Raw genomic sequence first — 21,859 nt, forward strand, 5'->3', positions numbered from 1 at the left:
ACAAATAACTGCATTGACTCTATTTGTGAGAAACAGAGCCTTTTGTCCATTAGCATCTTCGCCAACTTTCCTTTTCACACTTTTTTCAGGTACTACACACCAAAATCTTCGTGCCTTTTTATGAAGCACTCCTATTATTTTTTCCCAAAGTCAGTGGGACCCACCACCCTTAAATCCTGAAAATAAACGTGCGATGTGGCAGTGTTCTAATGTTGGGACCAATAAAAAACAACGGAACAGAACAACCTCTTTGTCCGTTCCACGTTTTGAATTTCAAATCCACTAACCCCAACTAAACTAAACTAAACTAAACCCACAACCTTCAACAGTTAAACCCCACTACTCTACTTCTCTCTCATTTAACTCATCAGAAACAAAAACTTCATAAAACTGAACCTTACAAACCAAAATGGGTGCTTCTGGAAAATGGGTCAAATCACTAATCGGATTCAACAAGCCTCACAAGGATGAACAAGTACGTTTTTTTACTATATATAGTTATATACCATTACCATGCACGATGATGCATGACTAATACTCAAGTGTATATTATATTATTCATGTGTTTAGGTGAAAGAGTGTGGTAAGAACAAGAAGTGGTGGTTATGGAGAAGTTCTACTACTACTACTACTACTAAGGGTTACAAAGGAAAGCAGAAAGCAGAAAGTGAAGAAGAAGAGTGTGATGATGCTTATACAGTAGCAGTGGCTACAGTGGTTCGAGCTCCTCCTAAGGATTTTAGACTTGTTAGACAAGAATGGGCTGCTATTCGAATCCAAACTACTTTCCGTGCCTTCTTGGTATCTTCCATTTCTATTCAATTATCTCTTTTTTCTTTCTGCTTTTTCTTCATCAAACTATACTGTTTCAAACAATAATATTTGTTTTGAAACAATAATAAGGGAAAGCACAAAACTTGATTTGAATATCTTCCAAATAAACATTTAGACACAACCTGTGAAATGTGTAGAATCACTGTTTTTGACTGAATAACTTAGTTAATCGTTTATTATATGAGATCTTTTGAAATAAACTAAACAAGTTTGTTTTCATAATTTCTCCTATATAAGCTTATTGAATTAAGTTAAAAAAAACTTATAAAAATCACTTTTTTTTATAAGGCATGTCATGGGTCTTCCCTTGGATTTTTTTTTATAAATCCAAATAACTTATGTATAAGCTCTTACCAAATATCAGATTAAAATTTCTTAGTTCTGTATGTCATAAGTAAGCCTGTATACATGTAATGTACAGAATACATGTTTGAGATCTGCATTGAATGTCACATAAGGGTAGAGAAACTGGACTAAATGTTCTGACTTCTGAACACTTAATTGTGTTTTTCTCTCTCCAGTTTTCAACAAATTTCATATGAGAGAAAGACATAACTGTTATTAGTTTAATTGTTGTATAAAACTTTATCTGGAATATGTTTTGAGTGATTAAGCATTATGGCAGGCAAGAAGGGCTTTGAGGGCATTGAAGGCAGTGGTGAGGATTCAAGCTCTTGTTCGGGGTCGACAGGTTAGGAAGCAGGCTGCAGTGACATTGAAGTGCATGCAGGCCTTAGTTCGAGTTCAAGCTCGAGTAAGAGCTCGCCGCGTGCGCATGTCCATAGAGGGCCAAGCAGTCCAGAACATCCTTAATGAGAGACACTCCAAGTCTGATCTATTGAAGCAAGCAGAGGTGTCTCATAAAACAAACCATGCAAACTTGTTATATATTTTCATTTCAGCAAATGTGTGAAGAACATAACATGTCTCTAATCAGTTGATCTGTGATTCCATAGGAAGGATGGTGTGACAGCACTGGAACATTAGAAGATGTTCAAGCAAAGATACAAATGAGACAAGAAGGGGCTTCCAAGAGAGAGAGAGCAATAGCATATGCTCTTGCTCAGAAGGTAACATTAACAATTGACAAAACTTGCCACTAATTTTTTCCCCTTTAGTAAACCATTTTGTGGCCACTTAAGTGTGGAAGTATTTTGTGATCAATTAAGTTCTACGAAGATGCAAAACATCATCATATTGGTACTTACAAGAACTTAAGTCACCAATGAAGTCCTTGTTTAAAATTTGTGAAAGTGCTTAATTGGTTAATTGGCTACACTATAAACTTTGGATAACTATAGTTCACTCTTTTTTCTTTATTGCTTAAGAAAGATGTTTTAAAACTCTTGATGATTGCAGCAAGTGAGTTCAACACCAAGCTGCAATTCAAGAACAAAAGCCACATTTTCCTCTCTGAAGAATCATGATGCCGACAAAGCGAATGGGGGATGGAGTTGGTTGGAACGTTGGATGTTTGCTGGAAAAAAATTAGATAATCAATTATACTTTCGACCAAAATGTGTCATTGCTCTATATGCATTTGAATAAATATATATACAAACATGATGAGTGAATGACCATGAAGAGGTCGGGCCTGGTCATATTTAATTTGATTTCTACTTGACCCTAAATATTGATCAACTCTAATTTTTGAACTCGGTCATACATCCGATCCGATGAGACTAAATTTTATTCGAGCCCAATCATAATCAGACCATATTGATGAATGGGTCGAGTCGGGTCATGCTTACCCCTAAAACATGGTTGCATATAAATTAAATGTATGCTATTGATATGTCCATATTAAGAGCTCATAGGCATTGTTGTTCGATGGGAATCTGCCCCAGTTACTATAGGTACCGGTTGCTACCCACTCTTGTGAGGGTAAAGAAAAGAGAGAAGATAATATCAGCATACCACCCTAAAAGGTTAACTATTATTGATGATTCTTTTCTTCTTGGGTTTGGGTACATAAATTGCATCAGGAATGATTTTTTTCATGTTATTAATAAGTCCTATGTCTAGAACCACCTCTTCCTTTATGAGAATATAATTGCGTACATGTAACTTTTTCAAACCCCAGTAAGTTAGAGACTGGAAATGATCATAAAACATAGAACATTGGATATAAGGCTTGTTTCATATCAGACATGAGGATGCAGAATCAGAATTTTTTTACTGCTGTCTTGAATCATTTCAGAAAAAGAAAATTGATCCCTTCTTAGCTAAACATTTGATATTTTTCTAGTGAAAATTTGTAGTTCTTTTGCATACAGAAATCCAATAATTCTGACCGGTCAGTATAAGACAAATCATATTGAATAATCGTATCAATACAATAATGTAAATGGAAATGGAACGGCCCAATTCCAAAGGAGTCTAGTCAAAATGGAACACGTCCAATCCAAAACATGAAACAAGTTTAGAACAACATGGAAATACTTAGGAAAGCATGACTAGGAAATACTATCACCCAACATACCATTAACTACTTATGAAAGCATGTCATCCAAAGTGCCAATGTAGGAAGATATTCATGTTACACAACTTCTGTATTTCCTAGTAATGGGTGTTGGTATATAATGGAGGTATTAGTAGATAATAGGGTGATAGTAGATATTGAGATGTTAATAGATAGTAGGGTGTTAATAGATAGTTGTGAGGTTAATAGATAGTGGTGTTATGTTATCTAATACATATGTTGCCTATATAAAGGGGTTAGTGTTAATGAATTAATTTCAACTCATTCCAAACTCATGTTGTAGTAATAAGACATTGATCTAGCAATATAAGATTTTATTAGATCCATAAGTATTAAATTAGGTTAAAAGTTAAATGTTTGATTTTTTCTAGAAGGGATAATTACTCACGTGAAAGATATTAGTTATTTTCATGGGAGTTGAGATACTCTTAGTTATAGCAAAATAGTGTAATATCTATGGATTATTTATGTAAAAATTTATACACAATCACTATATTATCAACTATTCATTTAACTTTTTCTTTTTGAAGAGTCGATAATGATTAAATATAAATAATAATAATTAAAAGATTATATATATATATAATGACAATGTAATTATTTTTTACAATGTCGCCATATTATTCATCATTTATACATTAATCATTCTTAACTCTTAAATAAAACTAGTAATTTATGCTAACAATGCATATATATTAAATTCATAATTAAATGTGATTAATTTCTTAGGTGACATATGTGTTTTTTTGTTTGGTCCTAAAATAGTTCTATTTTTAACATTGCTTACTATTTCCAAAAATTGTTCCTTTACATGCAATTAGTTTCACCACATATGACATGATGAAGGCTTGCGTTCCACTTCTATAAAAATATCGATCAGTTTCCGACATCATGATTGATAGATGCTCAACACAATCAAATAAATACATAAAATAAAATAAATGAAAAAAAAAACAAGAGAATTTGGTAACGAAGTTCACTAATACATATTATTTCTTTAACCTTAAATGTAACTATAGCCTGGTATTTGTTTCTAAAACTTGCCTTGGGATTTCACCTTCTCACTCGCTTTCAATCTCCGGAAACATCATATTCACTTACACGAGAATAAGATTATGGAAATTATAAATCGGATGAAAATGCGATAAAAAAATAATAAATATTTAATTTATATAATAAATATGACATGTTTTCATTCGTTTAATACATAATTTGTCACTTATTTCATATTTAAATCATTTTCTAAAAAATATTTTTAAAATTAAATAAAATATATGTCATACTTTTAGTGGCTAGAGAAAATAAGTTATACTCTTATTATTATCTTTTTAAGTGATTCTCCAAAGAAGAGTCCAGTCCATGTGGATGTTAGATATGAATATTTCACTGTTCTGGAAAACACAGAGGAAACAAATTACTGGTAATCCCATTTCGAATTCCAAAACCCAAAAGTAAAATCCAAATATTACATTTTTCATATATTCAGTTACTTTATTTGTTGAAACTTGAAATTGAAATTGTCGGTGGTCAGTCACACTCATCAATGAGAATGCCTTTTAAATAATACTTTAACTTATGAGCAATATTTATTAGAAAGAACAACCACAAACTTTAAAAGTGATTAGTCTTTTAAGCAAAATAATGAGGGTTACTCTTCTAATACCAAAAATATATTTTTTAAATAAAGTCATTTGAAAAAGTAGAAGACAAAAATACCTCTTTAAATAATACTTAGTATAAACATGTAGTCAGCTATCTACTTCCATCAACATAAAGACAAACAAATTTAAATTTGGGACATGCATGTGTATGTCTTTGAAAAATAAAATGATGTGAAACAACTTAGAGTCATAAATCATGAGTTATTTTAAGAAGCTTCTAAAATCACTATTATTTTTTTCTAAAAATATTATGCAACTAAACATGCTTACAAACTTATATATTTAATTAATTAAGTTCGGCGACTAACTAATAATCTGGTGTAACACTTTACCAAACACACTTTTAGAACTATCAAGTGAATTTAAAAGCTTGATTGAGTTTACTGAAAACAATATCTATGTTCATTCTCCATCACTTAAACATTTAAAGAGGGAAAAGAAAACGATTGAGAGGATCAAAATATATGTGGGTGGCATCTAATTAGAAGAAGAATTTAAGCTTAGTTCTAACTTTTTTGAGTTATCACTCAAACTCTGCTAGCTGTAATTATTTTGAAACTTGAGCTTCACTGGAAAAGAACTAAACATAATTTAAATTTCAAATCTCAATTTAGGTCTTCATTTTTAATTTGTTCCTCTCATTTAATGGTTACAATTTTTTCACCAAAATAAAATATCAAAAATTGTTTATTCTAGGGTTGAGATTTCTCTCAATTTTCTGCACTCCTCTTATACAATAGTTGCTGTTATGCCATATTGGGAATCTTTTTTTGTACTACTAATAATATTCTCTCAATTTTTTATAAGAAATTAATTTCGTTCGAATGTGTGATCACCCTCCTAACAAGTATGGCCGATAATAATCTGAATAATGCAGCCTTGAGACTTGAGAGCAACAAATAACTGCATTGACTCTATTTGTGAGAAACAGAGCCTTTTGTCCATTAGCATCTTCGCCAACTTTCCTTTTCACACTTTTTTCAGGTACTACACACCAAAATCTTCGTGCCTTTTTATGAAGCACTCCTATTATTTTTTCCCAAAGTCAGTGGGACCCACCACCCTTAAATCCTGAAAATAAACGTGCGATGTGGCAGTGTTCTAATGTTGGGACCAATAAAAAACAACGGAACAGAACAACCTCTTTGTCCGTTCCACGTTTTGAATTTCAAATCCACTAACCCCAACTAAACTAAACTAAACTAAACCCACAACCTTCAACAGTTAAACCCCACTACTCTACTTCTCTCTCATTTAACTCATCAGAAACAAAAACTTCATAAAACTGAACCTTACAAACCAAAATGGGTGCTTCTGGAAAATGGGTCAAATCACTAATCGGATTCAACAAGCCTCACAAGGATGAACAAGTACGTTTTTTTACTATATATAGTTATATACCATTACCATGCACGATGATGCATGACTAATACTCAAGTGTATATTATATTATTCATGTGTTTAGGTGAAAGAGTGTGGTAAGAACAAGAAGTGGTGGTTATGGAGAAGTTCTACTACTACTACTACTACTAAGGGTTACAAAGGAAAGCAGAAAGCAGAAAGTGAAGAAGAAGAGTGTGATGATGCTTATACAGTAGCAGTGGCTACAGTGGTTCGAGCTCCTCCTAAGGATTTTAGACTTGTTAGACAAGAATGGGCTGCTATTCGAATCCAAACTACTTTCCGTGCCTTCTTGGTATCTTCCATTTCTATTCAATTATCTCTTTTTTCTTTCTGCTTTTTCTTCATCAAACTATACTGTTTCAAACAATAATATTTGTTTTGAAACAATAATAAGGGAAAGCACAAAACTTGATTTGAATATCTTCCAAATAAACATTTAGACACAACCTGTGAAATGTGTAGAATCACTGTTTTTGACTGAATAACTTAGTTAATCGTTTATTATATGAGATCTTTTGAAATAAACTAAACAAGTTTGTTTTCATAATTTCTCCTATATAAGCTTATTGAATTAAGTTAAAAAAAACTTATAAAAATCACTTTTTTTTATAAGGCATGTCATGGGTCTTCCCTTGGATTTTTTTTTATAAATCCAAATAACTTATGTATAAGCTCTTACCAAATATCAGATTAAAATTTCTTAGTTCTGTATGTCATAAGTAAGCCTGTATACATGTAATGTACAGAATACATGTTTGAGATCTGCATTGAATGTCACATAAGGGTAGAGAAACTGGACTAAATGTTCTGACTTCTGAACACTTAATTGTGTTTTTCTCTCTCCAGTTTTCAACAAATTTCATATGAGAGAAAGACATAACTGTTATTAGTTTAATTGTTGTATAAAACTTTATCTGGAATATGTTTTGAGTGATTAAGCATTATGGCAGGCAAGAAGGGCTTTGAGGGCATTGAAGGCAGTGGTGAGGATTCAAGCTCTTGTTCGGGGTCGACAGGTTAGGAAGCAGGCTGCAGTGACATTGAAGTGCATGCAGGCCTTAGTTCGAGTTCAAGCTCGAGTAAGAGCTCGCCGCGTGCGCATGTCCATAGAGGGCCAAGCAGTCCAGAACATCCTTAATGAGAGACACTCCAAGTCTGATCTATTGAAGCAAGCAGAGGTGTCTCATAAAACAAACCATGCAAACTTGTTATATATTTTCATTTCAGCAAATGTGTGAAGAACATAACATGTCTCTAATCAGTTGATCTGTGATTCCATAGGAAGGATGGTGTGACAGCACTGGAACATTAGAAGATGTTCAAGCAAAGATACAAATGAGACAAGAAGGGGCTTCCAAGAGAGAGAGAGCAATAGCATATGCTCTTGCTCAGAAGGTAACATTAACAATTGACAAAACTTGCCACTAATTTTTTCCCCTTTAGTAAACCATTTTGTGGCCACTTAAGTGTGGAAGTATTTTGTGATCAATTAAGTTCTACGAAGATGCAAAACATCATCATATTGGTACTTACAAGAACTTAAGTCACCAATGAAGTCCTTGTTTAAAATTTGTGAAAGTGCTTAATTGGTTAATTGGCTACACTATAAACTTTGGATAACTATAGTTCACTCTTTTTTCTTTATTGCTTAAGAAAGATGTTTTAAAACTCTTGATGATTGCAGCAAGTGAGTTCAACACCAAGCTGCAATTCAAGAACAAAAGCCACATTTTCCTCTCTGAAGAATCATGATGCCGACAAAGCGAATGGGGGATGGAGTTGGTTGGAACGTTGGATGGCAGCAAAGCCTTGGGAGAATAGATTAATAGAACAATCACATGCTGAAGGCTCAGATAAAAGCAAAAAGCCACCACCACCTCGAAAGAAATTTCCGGACTCATTAGCAACAAGCTCAAATTCGAAACCATCATCAGAACTAGGCTCAGTAAAAGTCAAGAAGAACAATGTCACTACAAGGATTTCTGCTAGGCCTCCTCCAAATGTTGGACAATCTACACGTTCATCCTCGAGTCCAAGTTCTGAATTTCTTAATGATGAGAGTTCTCCATCATCTATTTGTACATCTAAAACACCATTCTCTGGAAACACTTGTGACAGGACTGTGTATAATTGTAACACTAGGCCTAGTTACATGAACCTGACTCAGTCAACCAAGGCAAAGCACAAAACAAGCAATCAAATGTATAACAGATCACAAAGGCAAAAATCCATGGATGAGTTTCAGTTTCTCAAAAAGGCAGCATTTTTTTCCAATGGTGATTCCAAAAGCAATGCTGGTTCTGACCATTCAATCAACTTTTCTAGGCCACTTTACCTACCAACTCAAACTCACTTGTATAAGATCTCAACACAGTCAAGGTGAGAAGGGGCAAGTATATGCCTATGTGGATTGATGGAAGTTTAACAAATCTGTATTTATTTTTTCCCAAGAATTTCAACATCTTGTTGTTCCATGTACTTTTTAATTGAGTTAGTACTTCCTAGCTAGAAGTAGCTTTTGCTTTTTCCTTGTTTGTAAAATTCTTCACCTGGTTTTCCCTATGCCCTTGGAGGATTAAGTACAATCTTCTGTGTTCCCTTTATTGTTCTGACCTGGACACCATGCTTGAATCCTTGTTTACATAAATGAACTATTTTAGCAAACTTAAAATTGAAAAGAGAATAACATGAGAATTTAACTCTCTGTTCTGTCTGATGAGACATGAGATCCAAATAAACAACTAGTAATCAGATCAGTTAACAAGGCTTATCGTATTTATTTTTGGGTAATGAACTAATTCTTTTTGGGTTATTGGTTGTCTTTCCTAACAAATGTCGTTTTCAGAAATTGAACTCTTGAACTTGGTGATCCAGTAAAACCTTATACCTATAGACCAACGCCTTGTTGGTAATAAGCTTAATGTATGCATCTGCATAATGAAGACATTCACGTTCAAATTTTGTTCAACTTAAAACATGTCTAAAGGATTAGTTATATATAATCAATGAATTAGAACATGGATAAAAGTTACTTGTAGAACTATAAACTAATTTTGATAAATCTTGATGTGGATTATATTATTCATTTAATTTTGTAATTACTATTTTGACAAAGCTGTTTCGTGATGCTTCCATTCTGATAGCATAATTCGGCAGAATAGTTTACATAAACCAAGTTACTTGTAGAAATATATATTTGAATGAATATTCAATATATGTAATAAAAACATTCAAAACTATATCTTTTGCTTTTCAATTTTATTGATTATTTCAACTCTCACTTTATTGTAGGATTTCTCACTGAGTTTGAATTTTTTATTAAATTGCGATTAATGATTAATGATAGGATATATGAATGTACTTAAATTAAGAGTGTAATATTTATATATGTATTCTTAGTGTAAAGATTTATATATAATCAATACATCATCCATCATTTATATGTATTACTTTTTTTGATAAGTCAATAAAAATAAAACATGAATGGTAAATGTTGCAATGACAATGTATAAATATTTTACGCTCAGTATATATATTTTTCGTAATATTAAAAGTTTGTTTTAAGTACATAATATATATGTTAAAAACTTTACGGACAGAAGCTTTAAACGTTACATGCTCATAAAATTATTATTTATATAAATTTGTGGATGATTTCCCATCAGTTAAAAGATCCAAATCCAACACCAATCATTTACCACCCATAGTTTGGTCCCTTGATTGTTTTAGATATCTTATTTTATTTTTTGTGCAATTTTCATACTCAAACTTATATGAATGTGCACAAACTTTTCATCCAAAATCCTAATGATGTTTCCTACATTAAACACATTATTCTTATATGACACTCAAAATTATAAAGTATAGTTTTAATCTCTCTTCTTTTTCATTTTTGTAAAATTCATTCCCCAATTTTTATGTATGTTCAAGAATGATTATCCTTTCAGTATACACAATAACAACTTTATAATTTACAATATCATGCTCTAGAATTGTGCAATCTCGCGAATAATTATATACTCATAGAGAAGAACATGGCAAAGAAATAAGAAAGTAACATTTCATATATTAAACACTAAACCATAATCTCTTCTTTTCTAATGTAATAATAATAATTAATTTGATAATATTTTTTATTCAAATAGTTATTTAACTTCATTAATTGATTATTTGTGGTTTTTATTTCATTAATGTACGTAATATCTACGAGTATCTCTTTTTGTTAAATATGATAATGTCAAAAAAAATTTTAATAATTATACTTGTCATATGAAAATGATTTGTATAATGTTATGATGGACAAAATCTACTATGTATATATTCAATTTTTTAGATGAGATTTCAATTGCAAAAATTATTAGCATGCAAATATTTATATTAAGTATATTGAAACTAGCATATATATTTTTTGTTTGGGAAATCACAATATTTTTAATGGAACACAAATTTTGATCTACATGTCAATTTTGCAAGAGAAATAGAAATAACACATTGGCTACTAGTAGTTATTTATGGCAAAAATAATGATAATATTTGTAAAGAAGTCAATACTTAATTAAAGTGAATAAAGGATGTAACTTTATACCCTTTGAGAATAGGAAGAAAAAAAGAAAAAAAAAAGAGAAGAAAAGAAAAGAAAAAAAGGGAGTTAGAAAAGAATATGGACACATTATCAAAATCATTAATTGTTTATCAGAAAATACAAAGTTAATATTTATATAATTCATATTTTACTTTTGTAAACAATGAAAAACAAGAATTACATGAAGTGATACAAATTATGTAAGATATTAACCTTGTTATAAGAATTAACCTCGTTATAAGAATTAACCTCGTTATGAAAGGTGTAAAATGTGCTAGACAAATAGAAATGAGAGGATGTGTGGCCTAGTGCTTGTAGTTGAGAAAAAAATTATTGACGCATTATCATTATATCATCTATAATTTATATTTAATTACTATTGAATCTTTAAAAAAATAATACAAATAAATTATAAATAATATAATAGTTGTGTATAAATCTTTATACTAGAAATATACATGCCACCAATTATTATATTATACATCATTCATTTGAATTATTATTTTTGAACATCTAGAAATTATTAAATATGAATTGTATAAACTCATATATATATATATATATATATATAGTAGAACTCATAAATCAGTACATTTTCTCTTTATTTGTAAAGAAATCTACACTTAAATAAATTCAATAATAAATGTAGCTTATCCCCTAAGAAGGAAAAAAAAGGAGTGAGGAAAGAATGTCGACATAATGTATAAAATTTAGAAGAAATAAAATGTGGACATAATGTGAGACCTATAAAATTTAGAAGAAAAATATAAATGACAAGAGTTGAGGATTGGTCTTGTTAATCTCCATTCTCTCTCTTCACTCTGACCACAATCTCTTCCACTTTCTAACTCGTTCAAACTTCTACACACCCACTACAAGAATTAATAAATGAGAGAAAATAATATTATTATTTCAAAGAATATCATAATAATGAAATGAGGTGAAATATTGTAACTATTTCTAATCACTGAGATTTCAGAATCCCATTTCATCAATGTCGAACTTCACCTGCGGTGGCTCCGACATAGACCTATGTCGTGATGATTCAGCAGCGTTCCTTCTCAAATTCATTGCCATTGCTTCAATCCTTATCTGTGGTTTCATTGGAGTCGCTATCCCCCTCATCGGAAAACACAGCAAATTTTCCGATCAGATAGTAACCTTTTCTTCGCCACCAAGGCCTTCGCGGCGGGGGTGATTCTTGCCACCGGGTTTGTGCACATGCTATCAGACGCAACCGAAGCGCTGAATCACCCGTGCCTGCCACCGTTTCCATGGTCAAAGTTTCCGTTTACAGGGTTCTTCGCAATGGTGGCAGCGTTGTTAACGCTTCTTCTTGAATTTGTTGGAACTCAGTATTATGAGAGGAAGCAAGAGGTGAAGCGAGACACAGAGGATGAAATCCGAAAAAGTTTAATTCAATCGTATGATGAATCAAATGGGAAGGTTTTTGGGGAAGAAGAGAGTGGAGGAATGCACATAGTAGGGATGCATGCACATGCAGTGCATCATCTACATAACCATTCTAATGAACATCATCATAGTTATGATCATGGTCATGATTATGGTCATGGACACTCACACTCGTATATTCATGTTTCTGATCAACCTGAAGTACGACACGTTGTCGTTTCGCAGGTATCTTTTCATAGCACAATTTAAAGTTCTAATAATATTAATAGAATAAAAATTGTCAACACCATTGACCAGGGACGTACCCATAAATACATAACTGGGTTATTATCACATGTAAGATTGATGGGGAAAGTATTTATAAGCATTATCTTTCTGTTTTTGTGTTGCATTGCAGGTGTTGGAGCTTGGAATCGTATCACATTCAGTAATAATTGGGTTATCTCTAGGAGTTTCACAAAGTCCTTGCACTATTAGACCTCTAATCACTGCACTATCTTTTCATCAGTTCTTCGAAGGTTTTGCACTTGGAGGGTGCATCTCCCAAGCACAATATAAGAGCTCATCATCAGCAATAATGGCTTGTTTTTTTGGACTAACTACACCATTGGGTATTGGCATTGGAATAGTCATTGCTTCAGTGTATAATCCTCACAGTGCAGGGGCACTTATCATACAAGGTATTCTGGACTCGTTTTCAGCAGGGATTTTAGTGTATATGGCTTTAGTTGACTTGATAGCTGCTGATTTTCATAGCAAAAGAATGAGTTCTAACTTCAGGCTGCAGATAGTTTCTTATGGTATGCTTTTCCTTGGGGCTGGATTAATGTCTTCACTAGCAATGTGGGCGTGACTATTTCCGGTTAGGGAATATATAGTTATAACTCGGGTGTTTGTGATTAGTTAGGATTGATTTTTAGACAAAATATTATCCAATTCAAATACATAATTAATTTGTAGTTTCATCTATTTATATTAAGACATATAATTCAAATATTAAGTGTAGATTGGATCGGTCTATACTATATTTGTTTTGGTATAATAGCGTAACTATATACATTTGAAATATCATAAATATGAATAATGTATTAAAAGTCATAAGTATATATGTTTCCACTTATGTTAATATTATTATTATTATAATTTATCACAATATTATTTACATACATTATAAAGATATAATATCACAAGTCTTATTCCTATCACCATTTAATATAAGAGTGTTATAGTTATAAATAATTATACACAGTCATAAAATCATTTGTCATTCATTTGTAATAGTTATATTTAAAAGTCAATAATATTTAAAAGTGAACGGTATAATGTATTAACAATGTAAAAAATCTTATACTATTAGTGCATACTTCTTTTTCTCTTAATATAAATAAAAAACAATCACGACATAAATTTAATAAATTACTATATCAAAGACCATTTCATAATTCGGGTCACAATAATGGTTAAGGACAATATATTTCTAACAAGATATTATAATTAAAAAAAATTATATATACCTACAACTGACATTAATTTCTTCATTCATTGTGATTTTATTGTATATTAATGGAAGAAAGGACATCTAACAATTTAATTTTATTTATCAAAAGAAATATCATATATACATTGTAAACATTATATATATGTGACAATATATTACTTATAAAATACATATTTTTAGTCATATCAAATGAACATTACTGAATCTATCATTCGAACATTTGATTGTTGAATTTGCGCTATAAATTATTTTAGAACAATATTGAACTACAATATTAATAACTTATGTAAAACTTTGTTTGTGCATATTCCTAATAAGTTAAATTAATGCGGTCTGATTTGGATTGACATGATTTATAGAGTTGGATCCAAAAACTGAATTGGATTGGTCGATTTTTCAAAAAACCAATCAAACACAATCCAATCACCTTCAACTTTTACGCTTTTAGATTATTTTCAACCAATTTTCAATTTTATTTTTGGAAAAGTTTATTAAGTGATGACAACCTCTAGGGGATGCCTTTGATTGTAAGATTGTTTTAGCTTGAAATTAAGAACTTTATAAATCAGAATTTAGTTTTGGTATTCATAGAGATTTTTAGGATAATTTTAAGATAAATTTGTGAGGAAAGATGGAAAAGATATGAAGATGAAGACACTACAAGCTCAAGAGTTTGATAAGTCAATGATATTCACTACAAGAAAGATTTTTGATAAGAATTTTTAGATGCCACACCGAGAGAATGATGAGTCTTAGAACACCACAAGAATAAGGGTCTTGATAAATTCGAAATAAGGAGCTTTGACTCAACTTTATGAATTCAATCAAATTTTTCTCAAAAACAAACTTGACTTTATTAATGAATAAACAAAATTATAAATAGGCAGCTTTGCCTTGCTGAAAAGATAAAGATAAAATCTAATTTAATAAATTGAAATTTGAAGATAAAATCCTAACTAGCATAATCCTAACAAACCTAATCTAATTTGATTTGATCATCTTATCTTCATCCCTTAAGTATAGCCACAAGTTGGTTATGAAATTGAAAGCCAAGTAGAGCCTTGAGTTGTTTCAATCAGTCTCTTATCATCTCCTTAATTTGTGTCTTACCTTATCTCGAGGAGTAACCATATGTTGATTAAACAGATCTGATTTGACCAAGGAAATTGAATAAATCTCCCTATTTATCTTTTAAGTCTTGCACTCCATATTTATAGTTGTGTCCTCTTGTGTTTTTATATCCTTCCTATTTTCATGTCACATTGTTTATGCTACACCATTAGTCACTACTTGGCCAAATTATAAGGAAATAAATAATTTCCCAAACCCCAAAATACATCAAACTAAATACTAAAATACTTATGAAAAATAAACATAAATCCTAAGAATAAATGAGAATTAAATTCTCATTTATTAATAACAATACAAATAAAATAAACCAAACTATGCTACTAATTTTTTGCAATAATATGGTCTCCAAAAATCATAGGTTGCTCCCCTTAGTTTACATCATTAAGTATCCCAACCCTATCACACATGCCCAAATGACTGAAGAGCATATCAATATTAATCTTAATTTAATATTCACTCGTTATGTCTAATATTAAACTATGTAATAGATGAAATAATTGTTAACCTTGTTTGGTTTTTAAAGAAACAAATAAATATCAACAAATTTTGAAAAAAGACAATTATATTAAAAAGTCTAAAAGAATTCACTATTTTAATTATATATATCAACCAAAGTTGCATAATAAAGGGAATGATTTAAATAAGAACAAATCTCACATAAAAAACAATAAATATAAGCCTTACAACTGATCATGAATGATTATGATTAAAAGTTAGTTGGTGGTTAGATGATAGTCATATGCATGTATATTTTAATCTTAACCATTTAAATAAGATCCAATTTTCATATTAATTATTCTCATTTCTCGCAATAGTGCATCGTTCTCACGTGAGTCACTCCTATATTTATATCGAATCAACTCATGAATCTAACGAGTTGAACTTTATCTTACTCGAGTTTGACTTATTTAATTCATAAACCAAGTTTGTCATGCTAAATAACAATTCAAATTTCGAACAAATATCGAGTTAATTTGGTTCATTGCTAGCATTAAGTGGAGGGTGTCGGGTGAAGCTTTGAGCCAGGTGGGAGAGCGTTGAGCACTTGATCTGAGCAAGCCCATAATGGTTGATTGAGTTGGGTTTCTTTGGGCCTGTAAGTGCGGCCCTTACTACCTTCTTTTAAAATATATAAAAAAAAATCAACACATGTTTTTGTAACTACTATTCATAGAGGTATAATAAGTTTATTCAAAGAAAATTCATAGAAAAACAGAAGAGGGAGGAGGGTCCTTAGGCCACCGATTAGAGTGTCATTTAGCAGAATACACTGTCCATTATGGTCCCTTCACATTTAAGGCCATGACTTGTATTAGGACACACTCTCTTTCCTGTGTTGTATGTTCAGACAAAGGTCTCACCATCATAAAAGATATCCAATCTTCTTGTTTTAAGACACAAGAGTGATTCATATGACTCAACGTTGCTTCTTTTTTATCATAAAATATGTTCGCAAATTATGGTCATTACTCACCAGATTTATGCAATTTATCTGGTGAACTCAACATTTTCAACCAGCTTCCACTAGTGGTGCCAAAAGCAAGGATTATCGCTTTCTGATTCTCTTTCCCTAGGTATCTCATGGTAGTAGGGATCAGTTATATCTTACCACTTCCATAACTTTCTATCTGAGGACTAAACCCAATATTAATCAAATCCATGCAGTTATCATAATGAAAAGATATTTTTGTCAACATGTATGACAATGTACCAAAAATATAACGACTTTCTGTATTTTTAATATTGAAACAGATAGTTTCATTGGTTGTTTGAGAAGTTATAAAAGTCTAGTTATATATATATATACATATATATCATTATTCTATTTGTATATTGTATGTTCATTATACATTTCTATATAATATAGAATATTAATATTTTTCACAGATTTCTTATGGAATATCAAAGTAGTACCAAAAAAAAACATTAATCTTACACCGGTAAAGAAAAAAATAAACATTAGTCAAACTCGAATCCCTTAAATGGAACACATGATGATACCCCATAACAAAAAAAGTATACAACCATTTTTCCTAAGTTTAGGCAAGCATGTATTCTTATCTAATAAGGTTTAAAGTTTGTTGCACAGGTTATCTACTTTGGCCTTCAATCATTGCCTGGGAGAGACCACTTGTATATTGGATCCAATGTCTTTTGCTTGTAATTACCTGCTGCTACATGTTGATCAATTGGGTCTGTTATAATTTGGAGTATTTCATCATCGCGTGCTCTTCAGTCATGTGTGCCTGTGGTAGGGTTGGGATACTTAATAAACTTGTCCTAAAATTAGAAATGAATCTTCTTTTTTCTTCTTGGATCATATGGGGGATGTGGTCCTGTTAGATAACAAAAAACAAGTCTAGTTAACTAAGTATATATCTCTACAAGTTGGGGAAATATTTTTTTCACCAAGGGTGGTGGTGAAGGGAAAAAATGAAGCACTGATGAAAGATGCATATGATTTATGGCAAGAGGGTGTGGGGACTAATCAGAAGCTGTCTCGATCTGTCTGGTGTGATAGCGTTTGATTAATTGTTTTTGGCTATACTAAGGAGTCAAGCCTTTCACGTATATGATCTCTTCCTATCTCTTTAAATCTTTAAATTCTCATCCAAGCCGACATTCCTAAAGCTTTATAACTGGTGATATAGAAAAGGATGGAGAGGCAAATAGTTGTTTTTCTTCATATTTTCAATGACAAAAATGTGATTTCATAATAACCAAAAGGGTAAAGGTAGTGTTATTATATGTAATATTTTGTATGTTATTGTGTGGTATTTGCTTCTCTATTAATGGAAAGGATCCGGGATAAACTTATTGAAATAAGCTAAAATGAACTAGCATAAAAATCAAAAGCTACCCTATAAGATTGTGTGTATAAACTCAAATAAGCTCTTCCAGACAGACCCTAATGATATAATATGCAGCCAGAAAGCTTCTATCTGCTTTTAGATTAAAAATTGTAATATGCAACTTAACTGAGTTGTATGTTGTAACATACATAGTAGCAACTAAGCACCTACAATGAAATACTAAAATAACTTAAACATCCTCATTTAGGTCATCTATCATGTAACTGGTTTCTCATACCATATTAGGGTTAGAATCCTCTCCACTCTTTAGTGAAATATAAAATAAATGGAAGTTTCAAATTTTTTTTAAATAATTCAAATTTTGAATGGTTTAAAATAATTTTATATCACATGTCATTATCTCCATCTACTACTGAACTCTATAGTACTAGAGATAATTTGTATTCCGCATAATCAATTTTATATAAAAATCTCTATCACCATAATAATAATATAAAAAGTAATAAAATGTGTATAATGGGTATAATGTGTTGAAACCAATATGGGGAACCATGTAAAATTGTACAAAAAAAAGAAGATATTATATTATTAAATTGGTATGGTTGTCTCATTTATGAGATTGCTGCACTTGGGCATAGAGGCGGGGACTGTAAAACTGCAGATAGGGTTTGTCAGAAAGAAGGTTGAGTCGAGTAGTAACATTCTACACCTCCTTTAATCTTGTCTCTTGTTAATTTCTTTTGTTTGTTATATGAAAGTCATCACGTGAATGCCTCATACCAACTTCTTTCCTTATATAATTATCAAGAACCCTACCACACAACCGTGTAGTTTGCTTCTGTCTCTTATATAGAATCTTTATATTCTCTTATTCTCTATACACAATACCTTGCTACTGTCCATTTTTCAGAACAACACTGATCTCTCTATCTCTCTCGAGCAAGTGATTCTTCAATGACTCCTGATTCTCTGAACCCGCCAGGTCCTTCCATAAAAGATCAAAATAAACTCTTATGTGTTCCTAATAATCATGATTCAACTTCTTTCCCATGTCGTGCCTTCTTTCAAATACACGATCAAAGACAAAGTGGAGATATCAGATTCTTTGGACATGATGATCAAAAGGTAACATCATATACATTAATTCCACTATATATTTTTAAGCAAATTAAAAGAAATTTTATTGAATTTAAGAGATATCTTGAGAACAACGCACCCTTTCAAATGGGTATAAAAATCATTTATCATCATATTCTGTTTATTTTGATCAAGTAACATTTGTTTACTTCTTTTGTTTTAAAGTGGTTCTCTATCCATATCGGTAGTAGTAATCATAGTTCTAAAAGAACAACGTTAGTGTTGAACTTTTTTATAGACAAATGTTAGTGTGTTAACACTTTTTTTAAAGCTGATGATAGCTAGCCTATAATCCTTTCATTTCCTCATTGATTTTGGTGTTGTGCATGATTCTAAGCTTATATCACAGTTTTAAAGATAATTTTACCTTAATCTGATCTTATTAAAGCTACTGGTTGATAATTATATGTTACTTGGTAAAGTGCCATCTATAATTAGCTAAATGAGCGTTCTCATGTCACTAGTAAAAAATAAAAGAAAAACTCTTTTCCATCCAAATCATGTGCATGTTTCTTAGATATATACTTATATAGTGATGATATCTTCACTTTAGGGTTACAAGCGGGTATTTCATGGAGAATCATCAAGCACTCACCAAGTGTACAACAATTTATCCTTCGTTTCATCTCATGAGCCAGTTATGGCAGATCCAAGCAGTGCATGTGACCATAATTTGTCCATGTACAAAATAGAGCTGCAAGAAGAGAACAAAAGCAGTTACGAGTCTGCAAGATACATGAATTCAAAGATAAGGTTGACGAGAAAAATGATGAGCTCCTCCACTAACCCTTCTAGTTACAAGAGCAATAGCATCAACACTAGGGTTTGTGCAGATTGTAACACAAGCAGTACCCCACTGTGGAGGACTGGTCCTAATGGTCCTAAGGTAATTTTTATTTCCCCTCTTTATTTACCATGAAGTTAATTCAAGGTTTCAATTGTAGACTCATTATCTCATGTGGACATATATTATGCTTACTTTCATCTTCATACCAACTAGGGTCGGTAGTAAATCAACTCGATATTCATATAAAACTTGACTCATTATTTTAACAACAGTAATTAAGCGTTTATCTGACTAGGTGAAGTCTACTACATGAATTGAATAACATCATAATGTTTTATTATAAATTTATTAGCTCGCTCAATAAATTTGATTAATGAATCAAATAAGTTGAACTTAAGCTAAAAATTGAATTTATTAAATAAATGAGTCGAACATATACTATTTGACATGTTAGATTAATCAGATGACTTACACATAAATATGTACATAGATAACCTTTAAATTTACTATATAATCACATATAGGTTCATGAACATTATATATACATATTTTAAAAAATATTTTATAATTAGTATATATATACTTTTTTATTAATATATCAAGATAATTATATATATATTAAGGTTAAAATTTTATGTGAAAAAATAGTTGAGGTTGAACTAGACTTAAGTTAATCCTCAAGTCCTCATTCCTCAAGCTGAGATCCAATTCATAACTACCATCCTACAATCCTAGTGTTGTCCAAGATAACAATGATGAGATCCAATTGCAACTAGCAAAAATTAAAGACTTGATCGGTTTTAATTTGGACACTTAGGGTTATTTGAGAGTTGAATTTTGGAGGGGGAGGAAGGAAAATGGAAGGCTTGAGAACCATAAAATATACTTGTTTCATAGCTCTCAAGCCTTCCCTTTCTCTCCCTTCCCCTTCAAAATCCAACTCCCAAACTAACTGGTAGTTCTAATTAACATGCAACATAATTGGTGATGCAGACACTTTGCAATGCATGCGGCATTAGACAAAGGAAAGCAAGAAAGGCAATGGCAGAAGCTTCAAACAATTTTACTGCTTCCACAGATGCATCAATAGCTTCAAAGACTAAAGTGCATCACAAGGAAAAGAATAATAAGAAGAAGAATAAGTGCAAGGCCTCTCCTACTTCTTCTGTAACTACTACTCGAGGCACATCTCAAGGGGAAAGGAAGCTTCATTTCAAGGACTTTGATATTAATATTAGGAATAACTCACCCATTCAGCTTCTGAGAGATGAAGAAGTAGCTCAGGCAGCGCTGCTTCTAATGGATTTATCTTCTGGCTTTGTTCACTTTTAAGTATAGTTACTTCCTCCATAGCTTAACCTTTTATATATAACATAACCACTAGAATCTTAATTGTTATTTGCTATGCTACTAGTCTCTTAATTAAATATTAAATTAAAAAGTATTGAATTCAATGTTTTAGAAATATAAAAAAGTGATTAGTTTTTATTTTAATAGAATGTAAGAAAATTGAGGAGAGATAACTCGATCGAATTAGTTGTTGGAAAGGTTAACATTTATAGTTAAAGTAATGACAAATTTATAGGCAAATATATTTTACTTCTAACTTATGAGAAATGTATTAAGCATAATATAGTTCGAACTAGTTCAAATAAGTTCGAGCTATATTGAGTACTATCATTATTGCTACCATTCCTATCATTATAACCAAAACAACTTAGACAATAACCCATCAAATTAGACAATAACCATAATGGTGACAACAATTTTTAAAATTAAAAACCACGTAACTTTAAAACTTGCATTATAAAACAAAGTAGTTTTAATTTTTAAAATTTCAAAACTTAAACTAAAAATCATCTCCTTCCTCTATCGAAGATGTGAATTTCGGTAGGGAAGAAAACTTTATTCCTTAATTTTTTTTTCCGTCTCAACTTTCTGTTTAGCCCCTTTAACAATTTTGGACCCAACATTCTTCTTTATTTTCGTAGGCCTAGGACTCAATTGTTATCTAGAAAAAACAACGACACAGACATTTTCACATGAAATATGATCATATCATACGCACTTTTCAGGGCCCATAGAGTAGCTACATTAAGGAAAGATTCTATTCACAC

At 31.2% G+C, this 21,859-nt stretch overlaps 3 protein-coding genes and 1 pseudogene across 3 annotated transcripts; all 4 read left to right on the forward strand.

Annotated features, from left to right (window-relative positions):
- On the forward strand, positions 292 to 2,382 carry LOC109326418 (protein IQ-DOMAIN 1-like). The gene is made up of 5 exons (XM_019559102.1): positions 292 to 475; positions 571 to 801; positions 1,460 to 1,687; positions 1,791 to 1,904; positions 2,194 to 2,382. The coding sequence occupies exons 1-5, from the start codon at positions 410 to 412 to the stop codon at positions 2,380 to 2,382; spliced, it is 828 nt and encodes a 275-aa protein (XP_019414647.1). The 5' UTR covers positions 292 to 409.
- Positions 6,173 to 8,945, forward strand: LOC109326671 (protein IQ-DOMAIN 1-like). The gene is made up of 5 exons (XM_019559406.1): positions 6,173 to 6,347; positions 6,443 to 6,673; positions 7,332 to 7,559; positions 7,663 to 7,776; positions 8,066 to 8,945. Exons 1-5 carry the CDS (start codon positions 6,282 to 6,284, stop codon positions 8,762 to 8,764), a joined length of 1,338 nt encoding a protein of 445 aa, XP_019414951.1. The 5' UTR covers positions 6,173 to 6,281; the 3' UTR covers positions 8,765 to 8,945.
- Positions 11,958 to 13,288, forward strand: LOC109326676 (annotated as a pseudogene).
- Positions 18,442 to 21,092, forward strand: LOC109326673 (GATA transcription factor 21-like). The gene is made up of 3 exons (XM_019559408.1): positions 18,442 to 18,943; positions 19,509 to 19,841; positions 20,736 to 21,092. The coding sequence occupies exons 1-3, from the start codon at positions 18,773 to 18,775 to the stop codon at positions 21,072 to 21,074; spliced, it is 843 nt and encodes a 280-aa protein (XP_019414953.1). The 5' UTR covers positions 18,442 to 18,772; the 3' UTR covers positions 21,075 to 21,092.

This window comes from Lupinus angustifolius, chromosome LG14 (genome assembly GCF_001865875.1).
Source record: "Lupinus angustifolius cultivar Tanjil chromosome LG14, LupAngTanjil_v1.0, whole genome shotgun sequence".
Taxonomy (NCBI): Eukaryota; Viridiplantae; Streptophyta; class Magnoliopsida; order Fabales; family Fabaceae; genus Lupinus; species Lupinus angustifolius.

Bases quoted from the DNA above. Each gene is read 5' to 3' on its own strand.
- LOC109326673 (XM_019559408.1), top strand. From the start codon at position 18,773: ATGACTCCTGATTCTCTGAACCCGCCAGGTCCTTCCATAAAAGATCAA. The intron at 18,944-19,508 runs GTAACATCATAT...TCTTCACTTTAG, and splicing joins TTGGACATGATGATCAAAAG to GGTTACAAGCGGGTATTTCA. The intron at 19,842-20,735 runs GTAATTTTTATT...TTGGTGATGCAG, and splicing joins CTGGTCCTAATGGTCCTAAG to ACACTTTGCAATGCATGCGG.
- LOC109326418 (XM_019559102.1), top strand. From the start codon at position 410: ATGGGTGCTTCTGGAAAATGGGTCAAATCACTAATCGGATTCAACAAG. The intron at 476-570 runs GTACGTTTTTTT...TCATGTGTTTAG, and splicing joins AGCCTCACAAGGATGAACAA to GTGAAAGAGTGTGGTAAGAA. The intron at 802-1,459 runs GTATCTTCCATT...GCATTATGGCAG, and splicing joins CTACTTTCCGTGCCTTCTTG to GCAAGAAGGGCTTTGAGGGC.
- LOC109326671 (XM_019559406.1), top strand. From the start codon at position 6,282: ATGGGTGCTTCTGGAAAATGGGTCAAATCACTAATCGGATTCAACAAG. The intron at 6,674-7,331 runs GTATCTTCCATT...GCATTATGGCAG, and splicing joins CTACTTTCCGTGCCTTCTTG to GCAAGAAGGGCTTTGAGGGC. The intron at 7,560-7,662 runs GTGTCTCATAAA...GTGATTCCATAG, and splicing joins ATCTATTGAAGCAAGCAGAG to GAAGGATGGTGTGACAGCAC.